The following is a 10,423-nucleotide window of genomic DNA, read 5'->3' on the forward strand; positions in this document are numbered from 1 at the left end:
TTTTTTTTTGAGGTGGAGTCTCACTGTGTTGCCCAGGCTGGAGTGCAGTGCTGCAATCTTGGCTCACTGCAAGCTCCGCCTCCCGAGTTCACACCATTCTCTTGCCTCAGCCTCCTGAGTTGCTGGAACTACAGGCGCCTGTCACCACACCCAGCTAATTTTTTGTATTTTTAGTGGAGATGGGGTTTCACCGTGTTAGCCAGGATGGTCTCCATCTTCTGACCTTGTGATTCATCTGCCTTGGCCTCCCAAAGTGTTGGGATTACAGGCGTGAGCCACCGCTTGAGATGGGTAGCTAATATACTGGATTTAGAAAGACTGACAGCTTAAATTATGCTGTATCTAACACTATGCGGACATTTTCTCTCTAAAAGTACTTTCTGGGCTGGGCAAGGTGGCTCACACCTGTAATCCCAGCACTTTGGGAGGCCGAGGCAGGCAGATCACTTGAAGTCAGGAGTTGGAGACCAGCCTGGCCAACATGGTGAAACCCCCTCTCTACTAAAAATACAGAAAAAAAAATTAGCTGGGTGTGGTGATGGGCACCTGTGATCCCAGCCACTCGGGAGGCTGAGGCACAACAATCCCTTGAACCTGGGAGCCAGAGGAGGTTGTAATGAACAGAGACCACTGCACTCCAGCCGGGGTGACAGAGTGAGACTCCATCTCAAAAAAACCTGATTATTAATACAAATTTATTACAGAAAATTAGGAAAAAAGATTTTTGTAAACGCAGCCATAATTGCCATATTCAGAGACAGTGCTTGTTGCCATTTTGGTGTATGTCCTGTTCTAGAGAACAGCTCAAAATAGGAATCACTACACATGGTGTTTTCTAAAGCAAAGAGGATATAGTTAATAAAAGACCTTGATTATAGTATTGTTGTGAGGACTCTAGAATGTAGAATCATGATGCCTGAGGAAAGCCTGGTTCCTTCAGTGATTCTGGGACAAATTACCTCACATCTCTGCCTCCATGTTCGCATCTTAAAATGAGATAACAGTACCTGTGTTGACAAATGAGAGGATACATGTGAGTACTTAGCATACTCCTTGGCATATAGTAACTAGTCAGTATGTTTATTAATATCAAAGGCATGGCATCTTAGACTCTCAGGGCTGGATGGGTCCTAGAGGTCATCTGCCAAAATCCCCTCATTTTACAGGTGCGGCAACAGAGACTCGGAAGTGACTTGCTTCATGTTGCACAACTAATTTTTAGTAGATCCAGATATGTCCTTGCTCCCTGTCTGCTCAGACGCCACCTCACAAAGCATTCTTGGTTTGCTTGCCTCCCTCTCCTTTGCCGCAGGCCACGTTAGTCCAGCTTTCCTTGGTGCTCTCATGGCCTTTTGTATGTATCGCTTCTGTAGCACCAGTGTAGAGGTTGGATTGATGCCTTTATACTTTTGTCTTTATACTCTTTATGCCTTTGTACTCTGCTACTATATGACTTCCTCAAGGGCTTAGCGAATCTTTCTACTTTGTATCTTCAGAACCAAGCTTCTTGACAACTGCTCAACGAATGTGTTTTGATGCTGGGGAGAAAAGCTAACAAGTAGAATCTTATCCAGCTAGTGGAAAGGGATAATTCCATTGTGTTAAGTTATTCATTCATCTTACAAGTATTTGTTGAGTGCTTACTCTGCCAGACGGGGGCCTGTACAGGGGATACAGTGCTATGTGGGACAGACTGGTCCCTTTCTTGTGGAGCTTACAAGCTATGGGAAAGACAGACATAAAACAGTGAGTTCCATGCTATGCTTATTATTTTGCCGAATGCTGTGGAGGAGAATAAGGGTGCCAGGAGAGCCAAGAACAGGGTACCTTGGCTTGACTAGGTGAAGAGAGGTCAGGAAAGGCCCTTCTGAGGGCCTACATCTGAAGGATGAGTACGGGGTGGCCAGCCAGAGGGCAGAGTGGAGTCCTGGGTGTGGGAGCAGCATGTGCAGAGGAGGAGGAGGAGGAAGGAGCACAGCACATTCTAGGAATTGAAGGAAGACCCAAGTGACAGAGAGTAAAGCTGAAGCTGGTGAGGTGGCCAGAGGTCAGATTCTAGAGGGCTTTATTGATCATGTTACAGGCTTTTTTTTTTTTTTTTTTTTTTTTTTTTTGAGCCAGGGTCTTACTCTTGTCGCCCAGGCTAGAGAGCAGTGACATCATGGCTCAATCCAGCCTTGACCTCTCGGGATCAGGTGATCCCCCCAACTTAGCCTCCCAGGTAGCTGGGACTACAGACATGCACCAGCTAATTTTTGTATTTTTTTGTAGAGACAGGGTTTCAGCATGTTGCCCAGGCTGGTCTCCAACTCCTGGCTTCAAGCAATCAGCTCACCTCAGCCTCACAAAGTGCTGGGATTACAAGCATGAGCTATGGCACTTGGCAGTATTACAGACTTTTTAGTTTAGCCTAAGAGCAATGGAAAACCTATTGTGTTTAACTCTCAGTACTTGCTTTTAGAGAGATGTTGACATAGGAATAAAGGGTGACCAAGACGATAAAGGAACTAAAGTTGTGTCCTGCTTGAAATACTGAGTCCAAAGAAGAAAGAAAAGAGAGTTATGTGATATATGAAGGAATGTTATGTGTTAAGGGGAAGTAAGCTTGTTCTGTGTTGCTGCAGAAAGTATTAGGTCGATGTTCAAGGGTGCAGACCTTGCATAAAGGTCAGAGGCAGCTTCCTGATTCCTAGAATTGGTCATGAACAGAATAGGCTGTTCCTCAGGGGCTGCAGGAGGTGTGCAGGGAGAGGCTGCCAGTCCACGTGCCAGGGACTGTCAGGAATTCCATGCATGGCGGGAGTGGCCTTTAAGAGTTTTTGTGCTCCAGGAGTCCTGGGTCTGTAAATCAGGTGAAGTGTGCACATTTCATGCTGTCTTGCAAATGATTCAACAAACCTGAAACTTGATTTCATCTTTTTCTTTAATCTGAAAATTCATAAACTTGAGACTTTGTAAAAAAATAAATTTGTAAGATGGAATATGTCTGTTTTTACTTTATTAATATTAGATATTTGAAGTTGTATTTATTTAATTACTTAAGTAAAGGAATCCTTCTGGAACAAAGAACTGTTGTTACTGGTAGGTTAGTCTGAAGCTGACAGTCATGGCTAAAGAAAGCCGACACGTAAAACCAAGTCATTATTTTAAGCAAAGAGGAGAATAACATATTCGGAGAGAACCCCAAACTCCAGAATAACAAGCACTGGCTACTCAAGGGATGCTTTTATATTCATTTGTAAATCAGAGAAGAAGGCCAAATAAAATAGAGGAATTGGATGTTTCTTCTCCTCCGGGAAGTTTGGACATCATGCATTTAACCACATTCGTATAATGGAAATAAGAAGCAACAGGCAAGAGATCCCTAGGGCTGTGTAGCCTGTAATCGGCAATCAGGCAGGGACTCAGGGACTCAGAGACTCAAAAGGCAAGGGAGGTAGAAATAATTGTGGTAGAGGTGATGGATGGAGCAGCATTCTCATTTGGAATGGGAACAGGGCGTAGGGCGTAGAAATTTTCTCCAGGCCATCTGAATCTGGAGGAGCAGCTTGAGAGAAGAGAATGACAGAGATCCAGGCACTACGGTAGAATGGTAATGAAGGTTTCCGCTTCCTGGGCACGGGCTAGGATGCGCATTCCCCCTCGCCCCTCTCTCCTGTGCGATCTCCAGTGTGCTTTGTTAGTGGAGAGAAAAGATTCACTTTCCCCCTGCCCCTCTTTTCTCCTTGGGTGAATGGGTTCCTAGGAATATGGACTGACACACCCTGCACAAGGTGGATTCTTGCTTCCCTTAAAGCGGACTCCATTAGTTAACATTCAACTGGAAAAAGGCTGCTGCTTCATCCTTACCTTATCTTGATTGATTTAACAGTTAAGATGGTTGGTGAGGTCTGGTAGATGAGTGAGCTGAGACTTTTTTCTTTTTTCTTTTCTTTACCTTTTGGAAGAAGCTGAGTCAAAGAGTCTGATTGCAAACCCTAAACTGTTGCTTGACATATGGGGCGTAATGATCTCTGCAGGGAGAGATGCAATTCTGTGGGCAGTCAGGCTTCACTCCGAGCTCTGTCTTCATGGACTAATGCATCTCTTGTTGATCTTTCCTTCTGGGAACAACGCAGCAAGCAAAGGCTACGAAAAGAAAATACCAAGCGTCCAGTGAGGCTCCTCCAGCGAAACGGAGGAACGAAACTTCATTTCTGCCAGCCGAGAAAACTAGTGTTAAAGAAACTCAGAGGACTTTTAAGGGGAACACACAAAAAACGTTTTCTCCAAAGAAGCATTCGGTTAGCACAAGTGGTAGAAACCAGGAGGAGAGACCATGCATTAAGACTTCATCACTGTTTAAAAACAACCCCGACATTCCAGAACTCCACAGGTATGTCCAGCGGCAGATGCCCTTCAGGAAGAAAAAAGAATGTGTTCTGCCTCTTCTTTGTTAATATTGGCACTGATGCCTGCGTTTTTGTTCATCATTTGCAGACCTGTGGTAAAGCAGGTGCAAGAAAAAGTGTTTACTTCAGCTGCTTTTCATGAGCTGGGCCTCCACCCACATTTAGTAAGTACCTTTCAGTGTTTTCTGGGTCCGTTTTTTTTTGGTGTGTGTGTCCGTTCAGAAGGTCTGTGCAATGGCAGTTCTAGGAAGAGAAATCGGAGAGTGTTTGTTTCTGCTCTAAGCTACCTGAATGAACTCAGATTGATATGATACTCTTCAAGGACAGTTCAGGGGTGCTTAGGTTACTGTTCACTGTTTTCTGGCCCCCACCTTCCCCCATCCCCTGTGTTTTGTGTGTTTTTGTGTATTGTTTTTTAAGTACTGAAGACTTTGCTCGACTCATGTGATTTAGGGTCAGGCCATCACTTGCTAAACTTCAAACAGCTCCCTATTGACTGGATAGCTGTAGTGGTGAAGCCATTTGTGGTGGCAGATGTCACAGTGACCATAGGAGAGGGAACTGTGCTGGCATGTTGCTGTTAAGGGACATCCACAGTTTTAGAGAAGTGAGGGAAGAAGAGTATTTTAGCGTGTGTTCTACAAACAAATGGACACTTTAAAGGAAAAAAAGTTCTCCAGACTCATGAGTAAGAAGAAAAAAATATATTAACTTTTAGGCAGGCTTGGTTTCCTCTGCACTTATGGTTACAGCTTACCTACCCCTTCTGTAGGTGGGGTTACCTAAGCTTGTTTTCTCACCTGCGGGGTAGAACAGGGTTTCTCAGCCTTGGTGCTGTGGACATTTTGGACTAGGTCAGTCTTAGTTTTGGGGACTTCCTGTGCATTGTAGGATGTTCAGCAGCATCCCAGGCCTCTACCCACTAGATGCCAGCAGTGACCCCCTCCCCTTGGTATAGCAAGCAAAAATTTTTCCAAACATTGCCCTTTGTGTCCCCAGTGAGTTAGGGCAGGTGACAGAATCGCCCCGAGTAGAGAGCACCACCTGAGTGGAAGAACTTAATTTGATCTTAGTAGTCAATGTCCTCTCAATAGTTTCTCCTTTTTTATGTAACTTCCATTAAATATTTTGTATCAAAATATTAATTAAAGCTTTTTCATCTTCTCTTTTAGATTTCCACAATAAATACGGTCTTAAAAATGTCTAGTATGACCAGGTAAGAACTTCAGGCTCCTCTTGGTTTCTTAGGCATTACTTGGGTATAACCAGATGAAACCTGTCTGTGCAAGGCAGAGCAAATTTGTGTCTTGGCGTTAGAAAACAGTGCCAGGTTATCGACCATAAAGGGTTGTCATCTCACTTAGCTACTCATTCTCTCCACCTGTTAAATGGAAAGACTGGCTTTCCATCTAGTTCTGTCCTTGGCTCTAAACTGCAAGAGACGTCTCATCCAGAAGGTGGGCTGCATGAGCGCCGCTGTTTTCTGTGCTTCCCTGAAAAGAATTTGGCCAAAATAGAGAATGTGACCATGCCGTTTCTTAGTAGTAAGAATTAGAGTCAACCAAAAAGACAAGAGTAAATGTTCAGTTGGAGAGAGTGGGATACTGAAAAAACGTTTTCAATGTTTGTTACAGGGAACGACTCCTGGAAAATAAAGAAGTAAAAATAGGTGCGAGGAGATGAGCTTCCTTGTTTTGAGTATTTGTGCTTCTCTGCATTTTCTTAATGATTTTTTACTTTTACTAGTAAAAATTAATAAGAATATTAAAGACTAAATCAAGGGACCTCCCCACAAGTTTTTTGTTTATTTCATCAACCAAATTTAAGTGATTTTTGTGTCTCTCCTGTTTCTTGTTTTAAAATACATGTGTAGACACACATTTCGGCATGCCCATAACCTTCTCCTGGAGAATGGACAGCGGCTGCTGGCTCTCTGAATAGTTAGCGAGCTTCCTCCTGCTATCCTGCATGGAAACCTTTCCATTACGTTTCATTGTGTCATATTCCTGTTAGTGAAGGCAAGAGAGTGTGTGATACACTATGTGGTAACTCTGATTTGTTGTCATGCCTATTCCTTTTTTTGTTTTTTTTTTTTTGAGACGGAGTTTTACTCTTGTTGCCCAGGCTGGAGTGCAGTGGCGTGATCTCGGCTCACTGCAACCTCTGCCTCCCAGGTTCAAGCAATTCTCCTGCCTCAGCCTCCTGAGTAGCTGGGATTACAAGCACGTGCCACCACTCCCAGCTAATTTTTTGTATTTTTAGTAGAGATGGGGTTTCATCATGTTGACCAGGCTAGTCAAACTCCTGACCACAGGTGATCTACGCACCTCCGCCTCTCAAAGTGCAGGGATTACAGGTGTGAGCCACCGCACTCGGCTGCCTGTTCCATTTTTAGAAGAATTAGTTTAATAGAATGGCCAGTCTCTGGTTTGCCTCACCATTTTCAGGCTAAGTTCCAGAAATGTAACTAGGGTTTGATCTTCAGAATCATCAAAAGTTTCTTCACACCTTTATTTGAATGCTTTGATAGCTTCTAAGGTGGCAGTTGCTAGATGAGTCCAAGTGTGGGCAGTTGCCTTTTATGTATCCTGCGTCTCTGCCTTTAACTGGATGATATAGATAAAGTGTGTTCTTTTTTTCGGGTGGCCCAGTGTTCAGAAGCAAAGTATTCCTGTGTTGCTGGAAGGCAGAGATGCTCTCGTGAGATCTCAGACGGGCTCAGGTTAGTCTCATTTCATCTCTGCCCTTTTTCCTCTGCTCAGGCCCATGGTCATGCAGTAGGTTTTGCCGTGAGATGTCTGGGTTGGTAGTGGTGGCAATTTTGTTTCGTTTGTGGGAGGGAGGCCATGCTTGCTTTTGATTAGAGCCCTGAATGTGTTCACATAATGAAAGGAAGGGGACAGTTGATGGTGCCACGATGAGGAATGATCAGGAGGTAGTCAGGTTCAGCTATAATTTCCTCAGAGCCTACTTTGGGGCTTTACCAAGTCCCCTACTCTGTGGCCACAGTTGCCCATTCTCACTCTAGTGGAGAATGAATGTTTTCTTCTGGTATTAAACACAGAGTGATTTCTGGCCTGAGCATACACTGGTCAGATGCCAGTTGTGCTTGAGGACAGAACACTGTTTCTGCCATGGTCCAGGTCAGTCTGGACTTGCTCTTTTGACCCTGTGTGCCCTCAGTGGGTATTCAGCTATCCTTTACTCCCACCAGCTCCGCCACCATTCAGAAGGCTGGATACCCAAAGTTTTTGCCATCTGTTGGTTTCTCCGTCATTAGAGATTAGCTCTAGAGTACAGACTGGTTCCCAATCACATCAGCACTGTAGAGGAGATGTAATTGACCACTGAAGCTCATCTGAGAGGGTAGGGAGGATTTCAAAGGAGGAATTTTCTGGCTCCTGCAGACAGCCATCAAGTTGAGCTTCTGTGTAATTTGGGAGACATATCGTTATCTCTTGTTAGATGAATAAAGGAACTGAAGCTTCTAGTTTTTTAGAAGTACTCATTTTACAAAGCAAAATTGGGATTTGTGGCAGACAGGGAAGCCCCTTTTCACTTCTCTTGGATGTATAATGGGCAGTTTCCTTTTCCCCAGAATTTAGTACTACTGGAAGATAGCAGAGCCTGTTCCCTTTACATCCTTTGCTTTTCTTACATCTGTAGGATGTGTAATTTTAACTGCTGCTGCTTTTTTTTGAAAGGTAAAACTCTTGCCTATTGCATCCCTGTGGTCCAGTCCCTTCAAGCAATGAAGTCAAAATACAGGTGCGTATCAAATGTGTTTTCTGTCATTGCTTATACTGCATAAGCAACCAGCAAACTGAACCCTAACAGAAATATTAGGACTAAAAGAATCTGTTTTCACTGAGTATTTTTTTCACCTCCTTTTAATTTATTTATTACATAAACGTGTTGTATCTAGAGACTGTTCCTAGAGTAGAATAAATACACTTCACAATTGTCATAGTGAGTGTAACAGGGAAACTTTGTAAAATGCTCCCTGTGTGTCAGGCATGATACTTTGCATGTGTTCCCCTCTTGAATCTTTAACTGCTCTCTCCCCCACCGTGTTATAGGTATTACTGTTATCCACATTTTACAAAGAAAAACAGAGGCTTAGGAAAGTTACATAACCAAGGCCATGCAACAAGTAGTGGTGAAACTAGATTTCTACCTCAGTTCTGTTTGGCTGCAGAGACCAAGCTCCTTACTCTGTGTGAAGACTTACAGTGAAGGTTAATTATTGGCTCCTGTGCTGTATGGGGACCATGCATCCGTGTCTTCCACGGTGCCTAACATGGGACCTTTTACAGAATGATGGCTCAATAACGGGGATTTGGTTTTGCAGCCGTCCCTTTATGCTCGAGTCTGTGTTGTATATAAATCATTCAATTTTAGCCTTCTAAGTTCCCATGTGGTGTTTACTTTTGACCAAGAAGGCTGAACTTCATATTTAAAACAGTGGTTTCTCATGAATAATAAATATGAAAATAAGCACCCATTTAGCTGAAATATTAATACGAGGACAAATTGGGCTGCCTCATTTTTTGAGATTATGTGGAATTTATCTTTAGTTGTGAAACGTGTTAATTTAGTGCCTGGGTTGAGCCCCTAGGAGGCCAGTTAACTGCTGTGTGTGATCCGTGGGCGGAGGCTTCATCTCAGACGCCAGCCCAGGATCCTACAGATACAGCCCTCATTATTCTCAGCTGAGAGGAGGTGGTAAGACCAGAAATAGAAAGTGAAGTGAGTGCAAAAAAACAGGCAAAAGCTAATCGATGACTGTTTTTCTCAGTTTGGATATGCAGAATTAGCAGTGTATGTAGCCTACCTGATACTTGAGTGACAAATAATAATAGTGTTGCATTACAGTCTGTAAACTAAAACAGAATATCCATGAGTTCAAACTGATATAAATAAATTATTGAATACGTAAATGAGGGAGAAAGTAGAATTCTTCTTTATGTAGAATTCTAATAAATATAGACATGATAGAAATAGAAAGTCACCATTTGGCAAATGCCACAATACTATTGTTTCAGGCATGAGTTATCATAGGTGCTAAAATGAACAGATGAAAGTGTTGTGGGGGCTGGGGCAGGGAGTGGATATTTACATAGTCTCAAAATATCCCTCCAGAAGATACTTTTTAATTACAAAGGGAAAAGCAGTAACTTTTCAGTCAGGAAGCCTGGCTGTCACTACCTTAACCAAATGATCAGTGTGCATCTCCAGTAATGAGATGTTCTGACCTCATGTGCACCCTGATACCGTGCACTGGGGAGGATACATCCCTTCTTGCCAAAAATGCATAACCTGAATTTGGTCGTGAGGAAATGCCGTACAAATCCAAATCAAGGGACACACTACAAAATAACTGGCCAGTGTTTTCAGAAAGCGTTAAGGTTATAAAAGACAAATGCTAAAGAACTACCCAGATTAAAGGGGACATGACAACAAAATATAACGTGTAGTCCTGGATTGGATCCTAGTCTGGAAATAGGACATTAACAGGTCAATTGATGAAATTTGAATAAGGTCTGTATATTAGTCAATAGCATTGAATCAGTGTTAATTTCCCAGTTTTGATAATTATACTATGGTTTTGAGAATTGATCATATGGAGAAGCTGAGAGAAAGGCATGTGGAAATTCCTTGCTTTTTTATGCAAATTTTTTGTAAGTCTGAAATTGTAAGCCTGAATTCATTCAAAATGAATAGGTTCAGAATTTTTTAAAATCAGTTACAGAAACCCTACAAAATCATCCAGAGATGGAACCAAGTATAGCCATTAAAAAAATGATACTTTTTCAATTACTGTTTGTGAACTTGAACAAATATTCTTACTTTGTTACTTGAAAAAGGGCAAGTTACAAAATGGTACATATAATGTGACCCTAGTTTCATAAGTAATAGTTGTGTATGTATGCATAAAAAGGCTAGAATAATTCTTAGCAAACTGTTAACATCAATTTTCTCTGAGTGAGGAATTTTACTTCCTAAAGGTAACTGATTCCCCCCCCCCCCCC

The 10,423-nt window shown here is 42.6% G+C and overlaps 1 protein-coding gene across 1 annotated transcript in view; it reads left to right on the forward strand.

The window, feature by feature from the left end:
• The window catches only part of DDX31 (DEAD-box helicase 31), an 83,031-nt gene that overhangs the window by 2,575 nt on the left and 70,033 nt on the right, over positions 1–10,423 (forward strand). The window contains exons 2-6 of the mRNA XM_017849534.1: positions 4,119–4,375; positions 4,480–4,555; positions 5,564–5,607; positions 7,043–7,113; positions 8,096–8,163. Of these exons, the coding sequence (XP_017705023.1) occupies positions 4,119–4,375; positions 4,480–4,555; positions 5,564–5,607; positions 7,043–7,113; positions 8,096–8,163 (516 nt within the window). The remainder of the gene's footprint in view (positions 1–4,118; positions 4,376–4,479; positions 4,556–5,563; positions 5,608–7,042; positions 7,114–8,095; positions 8,164–10,423) is intronic.

The sequence above is a fragment of the Rhinopithecus bieti genome, unplaced genomic scaffold, assembly GCF_001698545.2.
Source record: "Rhinopithecus bieti isolate Rb0 unplaced genomic scaffold, ASM169854v2 scaffold_2205, whole genome shotgun sequence".
In the NCBI taxonomy this organism is placed as follows: domain Eukaryota; kingdom Metazoa; phylum Chordata; class Mammalia; order Primates; family Cercopithecidae; genus Rhinopithecus; species Rhinopithecus bieti.